Below are 21,813 nucleotides of genomic sequence, written 5' to 3' on the forward strand. Positions count from 1 at the left end.
TATTCATTTAACTGTGGAATGCAAACTTAACGGTCTTCTATTCGAGATGTTTTTTCTCTGGTGTTGACCTTTGCCTTGATTTAATACAATGGACCGTTGGTTGCAAAATGTAATATAACTTGTTTATTTTGAACACTACTGTTTCTTGACATATTTCATCATTTTTTCAAATGTTCACAACAACATTTTTCTGTGGGAATTTAATTTTAGCTATGACCGTAAGCTGCAACTTTGTATTTCTTTCCTAGCAACGTTAGGCCTGTGTGGACTTGCAAAATGTTGTTTCTCATTATAGGCATGGGAAATCAGCTTGATGTTTCAATCATCTTACGTGACATGATGTAACCATAGCCATGTGATGGTCTTTAGATGGTGGTGTGATGCTACGCCACTAGGACTTTACCAAAGAACTTACAAAAAAAAAAAACCCCAAAGGCAGGGCAGCGCAAAAACACTGAGACACAACTTATAAGAAAGATGCGCACATGCATTCTCACACTCTTTAAGATGCTTTTTGAAGTGCACTACATTGCATTACGGACTTGGATGCTGTTTGATTTTTTTAACTAACTTTGGACTGCCTGGTCTATGCTCCAGTCGGTGGCTTACGGACTGAGCCTGTTTGCCGAACTTTACTTATTTCCTTAAATTCTGACAATGCTAATGAACTCATCCTTAATACACTCTAATTGCTCCTTTCTATCCACTTAGAATTGAAGATGTTAGTCTACGAATTATTCTTCTGCCTATTTGGTGGTTGGACACTGTAATTGTGTGGCTATGGTTGATAGGAATGCCCGCTTAAATGCTTAGCACTATTATTAAAATTGGTCTATTTATATCTGAGCTTCTTAAACAATTTTATGATGAATTTTGCATCTCTAATATTTGTCTGAGCCTATTATTGAGTCTTGTCGATTCATCATTTGATCGTGATTAATGGTTTAAATGCATTGTAGGAAGAATCAGTAAGCTCTGAGAGAAAATCAGGCATTGCTTCTTTTATTCTGTGTAGTGACTGCAGAGTTATTGTTGTATAATCTTTACTCATCCTAACTTCTTAAGGAGGTTGTGACTTCCGGTTGCTATTCTTTATGTTTACAATATGGTCTTGAGAGTGGCGTATATAAATTTGATACCTAACCTGTGAGTTGGCTATCAATTATTTGTCCTCATTGGACATCTAACAGTGAGTTTTAGCCATCCTAATTCCCCCCCTCCTATCGGTGGAGAAAGGTTTATCAAAGGATCATTGCCTCTGTGGTGAATTAAAGTGAACTGACATCTAATCCTCTAGGACCCAGTCCTGTTAGAGCAGTGATATGAGAGTAGATTAAGTAAGTAGAAAATAAAAAAATTAAAAAATCTAAACACATTTACACTGCATCAAATCCTTTTCAGAAGGAAATGGATTCAACAGTTGCCACATTAACATTTTTGGGGATGTTTTGCTGTTTTGATCCTCTTTGTTGCGGCAGAACTAGATATTTTTCAGCCCTTGCTAATAACGGCCGTAGATGGAAACCTTCTTTGTAGCGCCCTCATCCATACAACGGAAAACAATTGCTTCAGAACGTGTGAGTCGGGAAGGAGTGAATAATGGAAGGAAAGGACACAATGGCTGGACAATGTTGATGGGAAATAAGAGGAACTTGTGTAAGTGGAAGAATCCAGTGTTAATTGACCACTTGGGTCAGTGGCTCCCAACCTGTGGTCTGAAGACCCCGGGGGGTCCACAAAGCCTACACAGGTGGTCCGCGACTACTTAGAAAATTAAATATTATCAACAGATTAATAAAGTGTATATAAAAAAGGAAGCTAAATGTATGATTGAAAATTTTAAAACGTACTGTAAATGTGAAGGCATTTGAAATTGGAGACTAAAAATTTAATTTGCATCCTCAGATTGATTTGTGGGAGCAATGTAAGTGCATCAAACCGAATATAGTATGGATGATAAGTGCTCTCAATTGAAATTAGAAAGGCTCTAACCTTCATACTAAAATGACAATTTAGATTTTTTTTATTTATATGAGATTTGCAAATTAAATAAAATGTGTAATTATTTGTGTATTTGTTTGAATGTATTTTTCAGTATTTTTTGTGTTTTGTTTTGCATTCCAATCCAACAACAATGCTTAAGCTGGGGCCCTCAGGAAGATATCATGACTCAGTGGGGGTTCGCCATACTCCAATAATGATAGGGGGAAGGGTTCCAGTAATGATTAATCAGGAGTCCCCAGAAGTAAAAAATGTGAGAACTACTGATCTAGGTCTTGGAAGTTTCGTCTCTGACACCAATAAGGTTGTATCTGTCTTGAAGGGCTGCACAATGGAACTTGCCTCATCTGTGAGTTAGTAACTACAGTAAGACTGCTCTGCCTCTGTAAGCATAATCTTTTATTTTTTACATTTTCTCTAACAAACATGCATGTTCTTTGTTAGAAAGGAGCATTGTTATTTTGACGCTCAGAAGTGCATTTTTTCGGTTCTACTACTCCAGACGTGCCACAGCAGTTTGCGCTGAGTTGAGACTGCGCTGTCTAGTAAGGGTGGTCTGTAATTTCTTTCTGCAGGGGTTGTCTCTAGTAAAATCTGAACCTCATAAGCACTTTTTGTTGTGGTGCAGTAGGGCATGCGATTCAATATAGTAACACAATCGCTCGTGTCCATTTGCAGCATTCCCCTTCTCCTCCTCCCCACAGCCCAATACACAGTATGCACTGGTGTGATGAGATAGGAGGCAGAGTTAAAAAGAAACACAGAGAGGAGTAATTGAAGTGGAAAAAGGAAGGAGTGCTGAATAGAGGAACAAACAGAGGTGCATCTGTAGCATGGATTGAATTCAGGGAGCTGTTCAGTCTGTTTGCACTGTACTTATCTGGTATTAGAGCTGGTGTATGAGTTTTTGGTGTGTGTGTGTGTGTGTGTGTGTGTGTGTGTGTGTGTGTGTGTGTGTGTGTGTGTGTGTGTGTGTGTGTGTGTGTGTGTGTGTGTGTGTGTGTGTGTGTGTGTGTGTGTGTGTGTGTGTGTGTGTGTGTGTGTGTGTGTGTGTGTGTGTGTGTGTGTGTGTGTGTGTGTGTGTGTGTGTGTGTGTGTGTGTGTGTGTGTGTGTGTGTTGCGTGTGTGTGTGTGTGTTGCCTGTACTACTCTTAGTACGTTGCTTTTGTGTCTGCTGTGTGTAGATAAAAAGCCTGCCCTTACTGTTTGATCTGTGCCCATTATCTTTGTGTAAGGATGCTCGCACTGCTGATGAATAAATAAATAGAAGCACTGCACTTCTGTTGCTTGTTTTGAGTGTTAAGAAAGCTTGGGCCTCTATTCCTCATAATGCAAGTGTTGTATGTATAGTAGTTATGCTGAAAATAATCACTTTCACTGAACAAAAGCCAAATAATTTGCTTTGTTATTGTTGGTTTGCCTCTAGTTTCATTTTAATTCCTTTGAAATATTTTGTAATTGTGCATATGTGAGCTAATATAATGAAGTCACAAGCTGTGGAAGGTTTCTTATGCCTTCTTGTTACCTCTACCACTGTGCATATGCAGCTGCCTTGAAGTGTGCAGTGAGAAAGTGTATCTTTTGGAACCACTTGCTGTCTCCATGCTTTGCTGTCCCTGATGTTGTACTTGCTGCTGACTGAGGAAAACACTATACCTAAAAAACACAACATTGCAACTACACTAAATCAATAATGCAACAATACTGAAACTGCAACACAACTCTACACCAGTGTAACACTATTACAGTAGCATTGCAACTACAAAATCTACACTTTGCACAACTTCACAACTCAAACACTAGTACATCATGATCAAACAACAAAACTACATGTTCGAGGCATATGAGCTATAGATCATATGCTGTGCATAGATCGCCATCTAGTGTTGGGTCCGGATATTTGCTCTTTGTTTTTCTTCTAAGAAGTCTATCCAGTCACAAGGTATGTGTCTCCTCCTTTAGGTGATAGTGCGCATGGGCATCAACTCCATTGTTAGATTGTTTAAAATACTATCCGACAGAATTGACACAATTTGCGGTATAGAGCCGCAGTTATGTCACAACACTGCCCAAGTTGCAATGTAGTACTACCACACTACAGTCCTACAACATCTGCGGCTACCAGATCAAAGCATCAGTGCTGTACCAATACTGCTCAACAGTGCGTCAGAAGTATTATAAAACTGCAGTACAACATGTCTATCCTGATTTCCACAGTAAATGTATTGTTTGCTGTCAGTTCTTCTCACAGGCTTACCACAAGCTTGCGGCTATAAAGTACAGAACTATAATACAACCTTACCCATTATATTTGTTAATGCTTGTTGTAAATGCTTCTCTCATAGCATAGCTAAATGAATACAAAAAGTTGAAAGGTGGAGATTGCTAAGCAGAATAGGGGTGGTTCCCATTATTGTTCATTTTTGCTCTTTTTTTTAACATCTATATGTGATTTCTTCTGACTTCACTTCTTTGACTGCAGTTATTTTGGCTCTACTTGCCTGAAGAAAACTAGGTAAAATGCCTTTGGGTCTTGTGTGTGTGTCTTTGTTTCTTGTGTGTGTGTCTTTGTTTCTAAATGAGTTTGAACCCATGGTTTGGTCCTATTTTAAAATTGTCTCTGTTTCAGAAGCAATTCTAAAAAAAAGGTGTTATTTTTCTTATCTAAGGAAAGCTGCTATGTGGTGGTTATTTCAGGGCTTGATTTAGTAATGCGTTGTATAAATACATCTCCTTACAAATATTAGACCGAATACAGAAAGTAAAGAATATTTATAGGTCTCCTTCAGAAGTACCAATCTGGATATCTTAGAAGCACCCATTGGCTTCCGGTTAAGAAGCAAATTCAGCACTGGCTTGACTTTTACAATTTTAACCATGGTGTTTAAATATGCACAATAATTAACCAGAAAGCAGTAAGTCCTTCTCTTTGTTCAGATGATTACCTTCTGGTCTTGCTTTCTTGGAATTGAGTATAAAACTCATGAGAGTAGATTTACTGCCGTGGATACTAAAGAGTGGATTGATCTTAGATTACAAATTTGCCCCTACTAGTCACTAGCCTTTATGATACATTGTCTATTTCCTCAAGTATATCACTTGTCTTGCTTGATGTGAATATATGTGTGGTTCCACTGTGTGTGCTTGATATGTAAATCGGTTGTGCTCGGTGTTCAAGAGGCTATATGACTCCATCTTAGAAAACCATCAACACATGTTTGTGAAAAATAATCCCCTAGTGGAATCTTGCTTTCAAGCTTCCGCAAATATTTGCATCAAATCAGAGATCATTCTGCGAGCATTATACATAGCCTCATAGTGCCACACTTTGAAAACGTGTGAACACATTTTTATACTGGAACCACTGTCAGTAGTGCAATTCTTTGAAGGTGGAAGGTGTACCAGGAATGGAGTCAATGCCTTATAAATGAGTCCATCAAGGTTCTTTATTTCTCATTGTAGTAAAAAATGGGCATCAGCAGTCAGTAGTGCAGTGAGAGCTTACAACATTTACTTGGAGCGCTCACCCTAATATAAATGCTGTCAATTAATAAACCATAAATACAAGTTTGAACAGCATTAACATATGAACAAAAATATTATATTAACTGCAGACAGTGCCCTTCCCTAATCCATAATGTGGTCAGGGCCGGACTGGGAACCAAAACCGGCTCTGGCAAAGTGCTCTCGGCTAACCCCCTGGAGGGTTGGGGGTGCGGCCGTGCTGCTTGCCAGGGCCGGTTTCAGACGAGTTTGTTACAGGAGCCGATATTGCAGCTACGCTGCAAACACGGCCCTCTAACAAAAATGGCCCCCCAGGGGCCCAAAACTGGCGGCCAGCCTGGCAGCCCACCGGGGAAAAGCCCGGTGCTTGCTAAGGCCAGTCCGGCCCTGGATCTGGTACTGCAAACTGACAGCCAAAGGGTTTGTTCTGCAGGGGGTTGGGCATACTTGTCCTAAGGACAAAATACACATGAAAACGTGTTGCCCTTGACCCCAATCAATATGTCCTGGGCATCGAGCTATAGGAATTCCACATCCCTGGTCACTGTAAATGTGTTATGACAAACTGAGAAGGGTTGCACTGAAATAGAGTGTATGAGACAGAAGAGATGGGCTGAACCAACTGGGAGCACTTGGGAAGAGAGGAACATTAATATCAGTGAAGTAAAGAGAGTGCTGGCAAGAAACATCCTTAATCACAGCTTGATTTATAAATTACTAATTTAGTTTAAATCAAGTTGAATGTATATGGTTACTTGGTCTTGAAACTGTACTTAATATGAATAATATCAGTATTTGCAATTGGTTGCAACATTTTTGGTATCATTGTAAAACTTGTATTTCTAGGTAAAGCTGTAAATCCATTAGAAAGGAGGAAATTTAAGGGACCTGTAATTTGTCTGGTTTAATGCTCTCGTAACTTATTAGAAAGTAAACATTATATTGTTTATTACTGAGCACACCATATACAAATCTTGCCTCTCTATAGCCAATGCAGCACAATAATGTCCACTAAAATACCAACATAGTAGCTGAATCTATAACCCGGTCAGTTACATTTCCATATAAAATAATCATAGAAAACCATTCTAATAGTGTATTAAATAGTGATTGACTTCTGAAGTGAATAGTTGAAGTTGACTTCTACAGAAGAGGAAGTCTTTGTTGCGCATGAGCAGACATGAAGACTTTTCATACCTGGTTTTAGCAACTCTACTACCAAAACTTTATAAGTAATGTCACAACAAGATCGAATATTTATTTTTAATTTTGTTAGGTTATGCTGCTGTAATGATAGTAAATATTTTTATTTTACATCTTTAGTTTTGGTCCATTTTCTTCTTATGGAAGGTAATAGATCACTATATTGTGAGATGTGTACTATATGTAAAAAGCTGGTTCTTACCTGTCTTTGCCACAGCCAGCTATAAAAGAAACATCTTCAGATCTTTTCTATTTATGCAGGGTGTGTGACTGGATGGATTCATTATTACTGTTATGATTTTTTTCTTTGAATTACAGTATAATTTGTCACATTATTAGCTCATTAGTTTATCTGTCCAATGCCGGGTGCAACACAATTTCCTTTTGCATGAGAGGTAGAGTAAAAATGTTAGAATATCTCCTAAGTGCTGATTCACGAAGTTTTTGGTACCTCAGGTGCACATAACAGCAGTTTGCAAGGAAGATTTCACACACTGATTCACTGAATTAGGATTCGTAGGATTTTACCCTGGCAAAGTGCATTTATGTCCATTTGTTTGAAAGGGGGCATTCCTGGGAAAAGCATGCCTGAACTTGGCACCTGCACCCATTCCTGGAATTACAACTGTCTTAGATTTACAGGAGTACTCCTCTGATAATTAAACCCATATATTTCAGGTCTCTCCCCTACCTTACACATCCTTTGTGAACCGAGCCCTAATATTGTGAATTTTATTAATCTCAGGTTTAAGTATTAATGGCCTTAATTAAAACCATTGCAAATTATCAGTTCTCTGGTTTAGATTTCAGAGAAATTCTTAAATGGTTTTCTAAACTGTCCTCAGTTGTATTTACTACTTAATGGGTACTTTGCAAAAACTGTAATGTATTAGGCAAAGTGGTGCCCTGATTGAGACCACTTGGAGAAAGCTAGAGGAGGCAGTCTTTTTGTAGTATTTTGATAGTGCAGATGCTTCAAATTATTATATGAATGATATTTTTTCCTGGAAGGAATCAGGTTAATTTTTGTGATGATTTGCTATGTTTTCAGGTCTTTGGCGTGGACAGCAGCCGCAATTATTGTAATCCTGTTATGAAGGAAGATCAGAACCAAGTGTTTAAAGATTGGACTGTAAATTCCTCTTCAGCATTGTTTGAAGGGGACAGGCCACAGCAGGGTACAGCTGGATATCTTGACTCAGAGGTAGACTTTATTTGATGGATCTAATGTTTTATTTTTATTATGAAAAAAAACCAATGATGAACCTCTGTGTCTACGAGACATACCAAGACTAATAAACTCCTGTTTATTTTAAGTAAAGCTGATCCTAGCTATTCAATAAATTGATGAGGTTTCCATTTGACCTTATTAGAGACATGCATCCAAGTTGATAACTTCTGGTATAAATTAGTGGATGCTTGTCTACAGTGACAAAAATGCGAGTTGAAGAGTGGGGATGTTGCTTTGTCTGATCAGACCTCAAAACGAAAACACTTAAGTTTGGTTTCTCTTACAGTATCACTAAAGAACAATACAGGTTTCTTTTAAGTACTATAAACAATATTGTGTTTTACTGTGTGTTAAATGCTCACAAGCCAAACACATATTTAAGTCTTAAGTGATCATTCGTGTTAAGGACTCTTGTGTTTGCTCTTAAAACCTAGGTAATATTTTCTGTAATGCAATGCCATTTGACTCCTACATCTTCCACTCTTATTAAACATGAGAAAATGCAAACCTCTTAAAGTATGTTGAGAGGGGACAGTGAGGCTATTTTACTCCAGTAACCAGTGCCACATACAGTCTTCTTTAAATTTACGGCAACTCCTAAATTGTGATGGGACGCTTGAATCTTGGTGCATTGCTGCCAAATAAACAGCTCTGATGGGTTGGAAGAAAGCATGTCAAAGAGGAGGAGACTACTTTTACCTCACACACTATATTGAACCTATACATGATTTTTCTATAGAAAGTGGGATTGCAGGACCCCCCCTAGTCTAAAACAAACTGCTGGCTTGAAACAGCAGTCTCTTCAAAGACAGTCATTTAATGGTGAACATTGTCATCCTAACAAGGTCCACATTAATGGGGCAAGTCTGAAAAAACTTTGTCTCTAAATCAGCTATTCAATAGGCATTAAACTAAGCAAAATAATCATCCTGAAGTCATCATCTTTCCCAAAAATTACAACGTTTTCATTTGGAAGGGGAAGGCATACGAGCTGAGCACATAACAAACAGTTGAAGGACATTTAAACATGGGTTTACATAACACGTCAATATTTACGCCTTATTGAGTGCAAGAACTAATAATCAAGTTGAGGATTCTTTTATCTTCATGGCATATGCCGAAATCACGAGTATTTTGAGGGCCAAAAGCTTCAAGATGATGCCAATGGTGTTTTGAAAGATTGAACTTCTGTTTGTTTGTTGATAGTTTTGGTAACCTGACTATTTGTTGGTTGACTGTAGTGAATCTGAATAGAAAAATCACAACGAGAGAGATTTGTTTCAAGTGGTTATAGAAAGGTTTGGCCTTTTGTTTTGACTTTGTCAGTCTATATGGTTTGCGTAGCACTAAAACCTGTGTTTTTTTCCTTAAAATGCTTAGAAACTCATTTAATTGGGATGAACAGAAAAATTGTAGTTCTGAGAAATTACACTTGTGGTTGTCTGTGTTTCATGAATTCTAAGTAGTGGGCAAAACATACAAACGCCTTCCTTAGTATGACTGGTGGAATTTCTACAAGTTATCATAACAGAATTATACTTCAAGATATTGTGCCTGTGTTCAAGTCTGAGTGTCATCCCAATCATCATTTTTGGTACATTTCCAGGCCAGCTGGTGAAATCTTCTGTAACCGCTAAGGAATAGTTGAAGTGACTGCAGGCCCATTGTGAAAAATAAAATTGACTTTCACAAAGGTACTCATTTCAGAGATTGACATGAAGTCCTTTTTTTATGCCTTAAAATTGCATATTTCGGTTCAAATGATCAACACTAATAGTGTGGGATTTCCATGTTAGGTTATGGTTCACTTTGACATTTTTCCCTTCAAAGTGGAAGATTTTTTTCCATCTGACAAATCACAACCCTGTGACGTCTGTGGCACTATGGAAGGCAGTCAGATCATGTCTTTTGATAATTAACCAAACTGATGTGCATCTGCTGCTTTTATTGGTGGTGATGGTAGAAAAAGCACCCCAACATAAATCATTGAAGTTAGACCTTACCCATGAAAGTCTTTGTGCATTTAATTTTTATTCACTAACTGCAGCAAGTATTAACTTTCAGTAAAGTTCAATATTTTTTCATGATGGGTCATTGAAAAACGTATTTTATGAGACTCCACATGTGCCTGTGAAATGTATATTATGGCCATTTATGTAACACTTCCAACGTTTTTAGGTCTCCCTAGGCAGCGCGTGCTCTGTCTCTTCGAGACTGCTGTATCTAAAAGAAGGGCCTTAAGCACCACCCCTGTTTTTAATGGGCTCCTTTTACTGTCCTTCCTAAATGCCTTCTTTTCTTTGGTTAATATGCATTCTCTTGTAACATTCCATGTGAACTGCCCCTGTTACATGTGCTCTTACTTTTCATGTTATTTTTAGGGTACTTTGAGCACTTTTTCTTTGTTGGCCTGCCTCTGCTCATTCGTGTTTTATTTTGTGCGTGCTGAAAGGTTCCCGGCCACTTCATTTGCCATGCTTATTTTTTAATGTGGTCTTTTCTTTTAACCGTACGTTCACCCGATCCTGTACACTTCCTGTACACTTAATTTGAAAGGAGTTCAACCATTGCCGGATCGGCATTTAGGTATTTGAAATTTTGTTGAATTCTGTCTCAAATCGCCATTGCTACTCTTTTTTATATAGTAGACACCGGAGAGCTGGTCGGGACCCTAACCCTGTTCCCCAGTTCCTAAGTCGGCACCTCTATGTTATGCCCCCCCCCCGCTTACTGAGGACTCAAGGAGAGTGCATTTTGTTACTGCGCTAATTTCCAGCCTGCAAGCTCTTGTTTTTAGATGCCCTGTAAACAGGGTTGTTAATATTGGCTGAGTGGGAGGGAGTAGACGGCCTCGTGCCTGAAGCAAACTTCGGTGGCAGAGCCTGCTTCCTAGGCCCCCTTCAGCCACACAGAGGCCGCAACTCAGCCGACCATGCCTGTAGGTCGGTTCTATCCGTTTTGTTTGACATTGTGTGTGTTTGACAATGAATGAGAGAAAGTACACCTTACAACATAGATTTTGTTATAATTAGAGCTCTATACTGCAGTCAACAGCTTCACAGTACTGTAACTAGCAAGTGTTTGGATTGCGCATCTAAATGGCATTCGATACATCATACTCTGAATGACTCTAGGCTGAGCCATACCTGTTGAATATTGAGCAGGTGATTGTACAGTACAAGCAGATCTAAGGAGCAAGCACTTAGCTCACTGAGGTATCTTATTGGCTTCTTTAGAAAGATGGGTAATGCAGAAGGGAACGGAGAGGATTGTTTATATAGGAGGATTAATATGTCACTAGTTACAGAACTGACTCAGTTTAATGGGTAGGGGAAATAAAGTACAGGTAGATAAATGGATCTACCCAGAATCATATGTTCTATTAGTGAGGACGCCATGATTACAGCCCAGATCTCTCCATTTCAGAGACCGAGCTTCTCTCCATTAGGCCTCATTTCGCCCTCTGGCACTGCAGCAGCATGTGCCCAACTGGATCTATGCAGACAAGCAGCACGACCGCTTCGCTGTTGTCCCAGACATTAAAGTTTAGATTTGTCATGCCAATAAAGCTCTGTGCTATGAATTGGCTGTTAATGTCGCTATTATGTGGCATTGATTGCTCCTTTTTTTGCCTCAACCTTTTTGCCCTTTATAGTGTTTCCTGGTGCTCTCTGTGCTGAGGCCTGTCTCAAGGGGAAGAAAGGTGGACAGTGGGGAGCCTGGACAGCGCTGGTTGTGCAGCAGCACTATCAGCAGGGAGGACAGGTAAGGAAATGGCTGTAATACCCACAGCGCTCATGTAAACCTCCCATCTGTCATCTTTCAGGCAGGAGGCAAACAAAAGGAGCAGATTGGTCCGGAGGTATGGTAGCACAAGATGGGCAGAAACCAGCTGCCCGCCCCCACATTCTGCCGGTGACCTACAAACAAGCATTTAATGGGCTGTGAACAGCTCTTTAAGGTCCATCGTCAGTCACCGATGGGTCATCAGCAGCGCCATTACCACATGAAAGCCTGTCCTGACCCCGTACAACTCCTCCGGTCATTTCATGCTTTAGCTTGGGACAAGGGCCATGATAGGCAGGAGGGGTGGATGACAAGAGCCCCATAAAGGGACAAGTTAATATATGAGGGGGCCAGCCCCCTAGCCCCCCATCCTTGGACCTCCGAGGCTGGCCTAGTTCTTAGGGGGACTGGGAGCCCTCACTCTATGGGCTCTCCTCTCAAGGGATAGTCAAACTGTCTAACATACAGCACTACACTTTGACCTTTGCCGGACCTCAAAACACCAATGCAGGAAAGTGCACACATTCATCACAAACACAGACTGGCACACTGGGGCATCCTCCCCTCCCACATCTGCGGCACATCACTCCCCATACTTATAATGTACTACACCCCCACCCCCATCCACTGGACACAAAGTTACCACACCAACTGACCACACAACACACATCCTAAAACAAATCTCACATGCACATATACCACATGCACGCATCAACGAAAGCAACCACTGCACCCATGGAAACATATTACTACAAAGGCATAAAACCAAAAACAAGAAAGCCTCATTTCAAGCTTGGCTCTGGAAGGTTGAAGCAACTACCTTTGGAAATGAGAGACGTGCAAATAAGGCTGGCAATAAATACATTCTTTTCATTTGTTCTAACGCACAACCAAGGGGCTGTAATGTAAAATGCGGCCCTTTCAAAACAATTTCTTTTTATGGAGAAGGAACAGTGAATTACAGAGGCAATCCAATACACACCACATAATTCTACACTAAACTACATATTTTAACTGCACAACACAATTCCGCAACACACCAAATACCTCCAGTACACACCACAGATTTCAAAAACATACCTCCAAATTTCACGGCACACCACAACATGCCACTCTTTAACACACAATAATTAACTCCTAACATACAATATCACTCCACATAATTCCACTACAGTTAATACCATCTAATTACTTTTCACATAATTCCACAACAAACCATTCCACATAATTTCACTACACAACTCCACACCACACAATCACACAATTCCACAATAAACAATTCCAATGCAACCCATCTCTGTATCGCACTTCCACCAGCCCTATCATCTCGTCCCCACACACCCACTGCTCCTCTCATTTCTCCCTCACACTCCCACTGCTCCCGTTCATCTTACAATTCCACTTCCCTCGCTCATCCTTCCTCACACTCACTTTCTCCTATCTATACTGCCTGCTCACACATGCTACCTTCCTGTGCCTTCTCACGCTGGGCACTGGTCCACCTTTTGCTTACTCCCCACTCGTCTGGGTTTCCCTCCCACTCGTTCCTCCCTCTGTCATATTCTCCCTCACACCTCTCTCTTGCTTTCTGAAGGACTCCTCCCACTTCTCGTATATTGGTTCATTTCAACTCTTCCAGCAAAGTTTCTTTCTTGTTCTTTTTCAAGATTCCGTCCCTCAAACACATGTGCTCCTCTTCTTGGGGTGTCTTCTGTGTACACAGTTTTTATGCATCTGTATCCTACTCTCCTCTTTATCTCTTTCTCACACACTCATTTTGCTGATCTGTCTGGAGTTCATTCACCACTTCGTGCACAAACGACCTATCCCTCTATATCTTCCTTTCCATCCATTCTGTGCAGCTATCACCCTTATCTGTTCACCATGCCACATAATTACACTACACAAATACACTGCACTCCACACCATTTCACCCCACACAATTCCACTACTAGCAATTCTAATTCAACCCACATAATTACACTCTGAACCACATACATCCACTCCATTCCAAACCAAAACACGTGGGTAAAAGACATTGACATTTAAAAGGCTTTTAGCTCTAACTCTCTCAAATGTAAGACCAATTGCTTTGCAAATGCTTATTTTTTATAGGCCCTCAGTGTTATTAGAATCTGGGCTTCTATTATGATTCTGAGATACATGTTGCATTCCAGGTGTGTTTCCTATTGTTTAGAGGGCAGTGGTATTGAATAGGTGTTGATGAGGTTAGAATAGATTAATGTATTGTTTATTGATGGATTCTATTGTATTGTGGCTAGCTAGATCTTGTTATAGATCTGTGTGGAGCATTATGGTTGTAGATGTGTGTGCCAAGTTTCTTGCCTTTTGTTTCATTTTTCTGGGGTGTGCAGTTATCCATTGCTCTGCTACAGGTCGCTGTTATGTTTCGAGTCATATTTACCCATTATGTTGAAGCCTTTTTTGACACACATGATTGAGATACATTAAATGTAAATTTGTAAATGTAAATTTGATACTTGTATAGCGCACTACTCACCCGCAAGGGTCTCAAGGCGCTTGTACGAATACCGCTGTGGAACCCATCCTGGCTTTCCCTGTGAGGCGTCCACTCCTGGGTACCCCCAAGGTGGAGGCCAGGCATCCTTAGCGTTGTGGGGGCCGTTGTGGAGATTAAGCAAGCTATTGCCCAGAGTTGCAGAGTGGGACTCCATGATTGGAATAGGCACCGAGGCGAGAATTATCAGGTCCGTGGAATTTTTTAGCCCAAGACCCGCCGAGGCGGGGAATTGAACCCTGGTCCCGGGCTAGACCTCTGCATCAGGGTCTGCCGCTCTAATCATTGAGCCACACTTCTCCACTACAATTTGGATACATTTGAATTAACTTAATGGTAGCTGATATTTAGAGTGGTGATAGTTTATAACTGTTGCTAAGCGGCAAAGACAACTATATCTGGGTGGTGTGCACGGCGGAATTAGAACTTGTCTACTTTGTACACTTAGCATAGTGTGAGGTATGTGTATAACCCGAATGAATATACCTTCGAGGTAACTAGCGCTGCCAACTATAAGGCTTGGATGCTTATTGTGTGCATGAGGGTGCCATGAGAGTTGCCTAGTGTTTTGTTGTAGAGCAAGATTTGTATATACTATGACATGGATGTGTTGTTGCCAAACGTGGCAAATGCTTAGGGAACTCTATAACTTTGAGCCTTGTTCTGCCTTTGAAGTATGTACTTGTAAATCTAATGTTTTTTGTACATGAATGCAGATATGTCTGGGAGTCTGTGCAATGGGTGTCTATTGCTGTGCTAAACTGAGCACATGATCTGTATGAATTTGTGCATGTTTGTGTACGATCAATTTACATTTTTGCCTAGATGTATGTTGGCACTAGATGAATATCAAAATTGTTTCCTTTATCAGTGCTGGTTTGCATAGTTCCTCAACTTTTGATTCTCCCCACTGAACCTAGAGGCACACTTTTATAGTTCTTGCTCAGTTCTTTGCTGTTGCGAGTAGATGCCTTTAAAGACTAAAACAGTAATTCCTTGTTACACATGCATCAGGTTTTACCAATGAGATAATTTGGCACCCAGAATTTACGGATTACTATAGTGGTATTTTTAATTGCATATTGCATAAATACAGAGCTAATACAAGTTGTGGAATGGGGAATAACCAAAGGAATTGCTCTTAATGCACAACACTTTTTTATTCTTTTCGGCTAGTTTTCCACATTATGACAACTTTTTGATACTGAAATCTCTGGAGGTAAGGGAAAAAATGGCGGTGGTGTGCTATTTCTGCATTACTTGTAATCTCAGTTTGCCTGGTAACTACTGATATCTGATAAAGACTTCTAGCTGCAGATTCCTTACCCTAGAATTATTCCCAGGCATCAGACTGGACCCTGAAATGTTTTCATGAGCAGTACCCCTGCACGCCGATAGGTGGCATCATTCGGCTCCGTGTGGAGTCGTCGGCACCGGAAGTGACGTGCGCAGTGCCTATATAGGCGCCAACCCATGCTGACGTCAGTTCTTTTCTTTCCATGCCAGTCAGCGCAGATCACTTTTTGACTGACCGTTTTCGATCTTTTGTTGAAGATTTTTTTGAGACAGTGTCTCCTGGTGTGGGAGAGAAGTCTGCAAGGGAGGCCCATTTTAAGCCCTCGAGTGCCTGTCACTGGCAAATGGCGATGACATAGCAAAACACACAAGATGATGGACGGAATGTTGCACATTGGCAAAACATTCACCCCCAGTCACAGATCTGGGTTTAATCCATCGTTATTTTGCTCACCACGCCACCCCAGTTCAGGCATGGCCATATGCAAATCAGTCTTGACCCTGTGCCTCATGGGAACAGTCCAGCCCGAACTGCCAAGCCATGTCTTCCCTGGACCGGAATCAAGCATCCTAGAACCGGTTTCGGGGTTTCACCCCTCTTCAGCCAGGATAGCTTAACTCCAGTGGCGTAGTGAGCACGGGACCCACGTCTGGGCATACCCTTCCCACATAGGGCGAACAGCAAAACACACAACATGATGGACGGAATGTTGCACATTGGCAAAACATTCACCCCCAGTCACAGATCTGGGTTTAATCCATCGTTATTTTGCTCACCACGCCACCCCAGTTCAGACATGGCCATATGCAAATCAGTCTTGACCCTGTGCCTCATGGGAACAGTCCAGCCCGAACTGCCAAGCCATGTCTTCCCTGGACCGGAATCAAGCATCCTAGAACAGGTTTCGGGGTTTCAGCCCTCTTCAGCCAGGATAGCTTGACTCCAGTGGCGTAGTGAGCACGGGACCCACGTCTGGGCATACCCTTCCCACATAGGGCGAACAGCAAAACACACAAGATGATGGACAGAATGTTGCACATTGGCAAAACATTCACCCCCAGTCACAGATCTGGGTTTAATCCATCGTTATTTTGCTCACCACGCCACCCCAGTTCAGACATGGCCATATGCAAATCAGTCTTAACCCTGTGCCTCATTTGAACAGTCCAGCCCGAACTGCCAATCCATGTCTTCCCTGGACCGGAATCAAGCATCCTAGGACCGGTTTCGGGGGTTCACCCCTCATCAGCCAGGATAGCTTGACTCCAGTGGTGTAGTGAGCACAGAACCCACGTCTGGGCATACCCTTCCCACATAGGGCGAACAGCAAAACACACAAGATGATGGACGGAATGTTGCACATTGGCAAAACTTTCACCCCCAGTCACAGATCTGGGTTTAATCCATCGTTATTTTGCTCACCACGCCACCCCAGTTCAGGCATGGCCATATGCAAATCGGTCTTGACCCTGTGCCTCATGGGAACAGTCCAGCCCGAACTGCCAAGCCATGTCTTCCCTGGACCGGAATCAAGCATCCTAGAACCGGTTTCGGGGTTTCACCCCTCTTCAGCCAGGATAGCTTGACTCCAGTGGCGTAGTGAGCACGGGACCCACGTCTGGGCATACCCTTCCCACATAGGGCGAACAGCAAAACACACAAGATGATGGACGGAATGTTGCACATTGGCAAAACATTCACCCCCAGTCACAGATCTGGGTTTAATCCATCGTTATTTCGCTCACCACGCCACCCCAGTTCAAACATGGCCATATGCAAATCAGTCTTGACCCTGTGCCTCATGGGAACAGTCCAGCCCGAACTGCCAATCCATGTCTTCCCTGGACCGGAATCAAGCATCCTAGGACCGGTTTTGGGGGTTCACCCCTCTTCAGCCAGGATAGCTTGACTCCAGTGGTGTAGTGAGCACAGAACCCACGTCTGGGCATACCCTTCCCACATAGGGCGAACAGCAAAACACACAAGATAATAGACGGAATGTTGCACATTGGCAAAACATTCACCCCCAGTCACAGATCTGGGTTTAATCCATCGTTATTTCGCTCACCACGCCACCCCAGTTCAAACATGGCCATATGCAAATCAGTCTTGACCCTGTGCCTCATGGGAACAGTCCAGCCCGAACTGCCAATCCATGTCTTCCCTGGACCGGAATCAAGCATCCTAGGACCGGTTTCGGGGGTTCACCCCTCTTCAGCCAGGATAGCTTGACTCCAGTGGTGTAGTGAGCACAGGACCCACGTCTGGGCATACCCTTCCCACATAGGGCGAACAGCAAAACACACAAGATGATGGACGGAATGCTGCACATTGGCAAAACATTCACCCCCAGTCACAGATCTGGGTTTAATCCATTATTATTTTGCTCACCATGCCACCCCAGTTCAGACATGGCCATATGCAAATCAGTCTTGACCCTGTGCCTCATGGGAACAGTCCAGCCCTAACTGCCAAGCCATGTCTTCCCTGGACCGGAATCAAGCATCTACCGGTCCTAGGATGCTTGTTTCCAGTCCAGGGAGGACCTGGCTTGGCAGTTCGGGCTGGACTGTACCAAAGAGGCACAGGGTCAAGACTGATTTGCATATGGCTGGGTTCAAACTGGAAAGGCATGGTGAGCAAAAAAACGATGAATTTAGGCCCAGCTCTCTGTACTAGGGTGAATGTATAACATTGTTCTGCATTCTGTCCATCAACTGTTGTATTTGCATTTGTCACCCCGAGTGGGAAGGGTATGCCCAGACGTGGGTCCCGTGCTCTCCATGCCACTGGAATCAAGCTATCCTGGCTGAAGAGGGGTGAAACCCCGAAACCGGTCCTAGGATGCTTGTTTCCAGTCCAGGGAGGACCTGGCTTGGCAGTTCGGGCTGGACTGTACCCATGAGGCACAGGGTCAAGACTGATTTGCATATGGCTGGGTTCAAACTGGAACGGCATGGTGAGCAAAAAAACGATGGATTTAGGCCCAGATCTCTGTACTGGGGTGAATGTATGACATTGTTCTTCATTCTGTCCATCAACTGTTGTTTTTGCAAATGTCGATGACATATACACACCTTATCAGCCTCTGGTGTCTTGAACGCGACTACAACAGCAAGACCTGTGTTGAATGTCGTGTCATACACCCCAAAGCCTTGAGGAAGCAGTCCCTCAATCTCCATGCTGCTCGATGTTCATCACCAAGATGGTCTCAATCCCGGTCAAGAAGGTGGTCCTGGGTCGGTCGCTGAGCCATCGATCATAGTCTCAGTCGAAGCCGTCCGGGTCAGTCCCACAAAAACCAGAAGAAAGCGAAGAGGTCTTCGACTTCGCCCCGCCAGTCAAAGTCCTCCGACAAGCCAAGGGAACATCAATATTCAAGGCCTGGCTTTACGGTTGACCCTGCGTCTAGGCAGTCTCTACGCATCCCTGAATTTGGGTAGCCCGTCCCGCTGGCGTGCCCTTGGGCCCTGCAGGCTTTGGAGAGGGCCCTACGGTTTTCCGCCTGCGTATTTGGTGTCGGCACCAGTCAGGCCCCTTGGCTCCGTGGACCACCTCGACCTTTCTTGGCACTGGCCCCACTGCCTGAGTCCCTAGCGTCGTCTGACGCCAGCACCAGCGCCGACTGGAGGCATTCCAACCAAACCAGAGCCTGAGACCTATTCCAACAGGGTAGGACTTGGGGAAGATTGGTAGGGGTCCCTATAACCTTAAGAATACAAGCCCCCAGACCCCAATGAGGACAACTTGTGTGAGAATTTGGCGGATGCCAGTGGACTGGACTCCTCCCCAGACCTGGTCTCTCCTCTTACCACTGTTACTGAGGAGGGAGGAGCATCCCTTGCACTGATGGTGAGGAGGACGGCCAAGGTCTTTGACATTCAGCTTCCCTCCATTGCTGTCAAGAGGAACGTCTTGACTGAGGTGCTTCAGCCGGGAGACACACCTTCCAAACGATTTCTCCTTTTTAATGTAGCCCTCACAGACGTCCTACTTGGGTCCTGGTCCAAGCCCTGCACAGGGGCTCCTGTGAATTAGACAATTGCCCACTGACAATTACCCGCTGCCATCGCCCCGCCACAGGGGACCCCAACTTCCTCACCCCACCCTTTAGAGATTTGTTGGCCAAGCCTCCACTTGCAAATTAAATCCTGGCGCCTTCCCTACCACTCCACTGGCCTGGGATTCCAAGAGGTTAGATACCTTGGGAAAGAAGATATTTTCTTCCACCACCCTGACATTGGTGTCGTTTAACACCACGTACCTTTTGGGCCGATACGCCCACTCGCTGAGGACACGGTTGGGCAAGTGCTGCCTATGGTCTTGCAGTAGCCCAAGCCATACTCTCCCAAGCTGTTGCTGCAGCTAGGTTACCATATGCTGTGGGCTGGTTACAACTAACTCACTAGGCAGAACAGTTTCAGCGTTGGTGGTCCTTAAGCGCCACTCCTAGTTAAGAACCTCTGGATTTTTGGAGGATGTCCAGTCCTCGCTCACGGGCATGCCCTTTGATAGCTTCCGTCTCTTTGGAGACAAGGTGGGCAGCATAGCTACAGTCAGGTCCTTGGGACTTTCCATGGTCTCTGCCAACCCCAGTCTGCCTTTTGCTCCTTTCGTGACCACAGAAGGGGCTTCCAGCTGTGTCTCTACCTGCCCAGCCACCACAGCAAGCAAGCTACCCAGTCCCTGTGTGGCCGAAGACGTGGTACCCACAGACGCTGTGGTTCAAGAAGCCAGCGGTCGGGCCCGTCCACCACTCTCCCAAATGTCCGTGACAATAAAGCCTCTTTTGTTTGCCCTCCGACCATCATGGGCACCTTTTGGGAGGGTGGATATGCCACCACCTGTGCCGCAGGAGGTCGATAACATCCAACCGTTGGGTTCTCCAGATTGTCCAAAGGGGCTACTCTCTTCCCTTCATGAAAATCCCTCCACCCACTTACGACAGGCTGACAAAAGATCATATCGCCATACTCTGCCAGGAAGGGGCGGATCTCTTGGCCAAGGGAGCCATATAGAGTGTGCTGGCATCAGAAGTAGGTTGTGGTTGCTATTCCTGCTACTTTCTGGTGCCCAAAAAGGACGTAGGCCTGCGCCATCTGAATTTCGTCCTGAAAAAGGAGAAATTTAGAATATCGCTCAAGGTGTGTCTTCCCTGGACCCAGGAGACTGCATGGCAGCGTTGCACTTGCAAAACGCATACTTCCCCGTCCCGCCTGCCCACTGACATTACCTGCGGTTCACGGTAGGTCAGGAGCACTTTGTGTCCTGTGCTCCCCTTTGGCCTTACCGGCGCCCCTCAGGTGTTCACCAAGTAGATGGCAGTGGTTGCAGCTCATCTTCTGGGATCAGGGGTGCTACTCTTTCCCTATGACGACTACTAGCTGTTAAAGGCGGGCTTGGCCGAGACACTCTTCTACACCTTTAGACTACGGCGGGCCTCATGCAGTCACTGGGGTTCACAATCAATGTGCCAGACAACACCTGACCCCTTCTCAGATTCTCCCTTTGATTGGAGCTGTTCTGGACACAGTGCAGCTTCAGGCCTATTCGCCAGAATGGCAGTCCAGGATATTGAGGTTTGATACTGATGTGTCAGCCTCTAGCCTAGATCTCGTGAGACTGCCTCTGAGCTTTCTGGGCCTCATGCCCTCTTGCATCCTGCTTGTGACACATGCCTGCTGGCATATGAGGGCTCTGCAATAGGATGTGAAATGCCAGTGGGCACAGCGTCATGGTAATCTCTCAGACATGTTCCAGATCTCGGAGGGCACTGCAAAAGATCTTCAGTGATGGTTAACAAACTGCGATTGGGTCAGCGGCAGACCCCTCCATCTTCCACAACCAGAGCTAACATTAGTAATAGATGTGACACTCCTGGGCTGGGGCGGCCATCCGGGAGAAGGGAAATCAGAGGACTCTGGTCTATGGCGGAATCCAGACACCACATGAACCTGTTAGAGCTCCGAGCAATCGGACTAGCATCGAACCCCTTTTACCCTCACTCAATGGAAGGCGAGTGCAGGTGTTCATGGATAACACCACATCCATGCGGTAATGCAACAAACAGAGAAGGTTGGGTACTTGAACCTTTGTCAAGAGGCCCTGCGTCTCTGGACATGGCTAGGGAGTTTCTCTGGCGGTTCAACACCTGCCAGAGCAAACAAACTCAGCCAAAGGGCCTACTGGATCATACATTGTGTGTCCATCCGGAGGAGGTGTAACGTCTCTTTCAGCAGTGGGGAGGACCTT

At 43.7% G+C, this 21,813-nt stretch overlaps 1 protein-coding gene across 5 annotated transcripts in view; it reads left to right on the forward strand.

Annotated features, from left to right (window-relative positions):
• CEP170 (centrosomal protein 170) overlaps positions 1-21,813 on the forward strand; it is a 428,342-nt gene that overhangs the window by 232,248 nt on the left and 174,281 nt on the right. For 3 of the 5 annotated variants that reach the window (XM_085611407.1, XM_085611409.1, XM_085611411.1), the window contains exon 10: positions 7,760-7,912. The exons of the other annotated variants lie outside the window; for them this stretch is intronic. In XM_085611407.1, coding sequence (XP_085467533.1) covers positions 7,760-7,912 — 153 coding nt within the window. The remainder of the gene's footprint in view (positions 1-7,759; positions 7,913-21,813) is intronic. 5 annotated transcript variants of the gene reach the window in all.

The sequence above is a fragment of the Triturus cristatus genome, chromosome 6 (assembly GCF_964204655.1).
Source record: "Triturus cristatus chromosome 6, aTriCri1.1, whole genome shotgun sequence".
Lineage (NCBI taxonomy): Eukaryota > Metazoa > Chordata > Amphibia > Caudata > Salamandridae > Triturus > Triturus cristatus.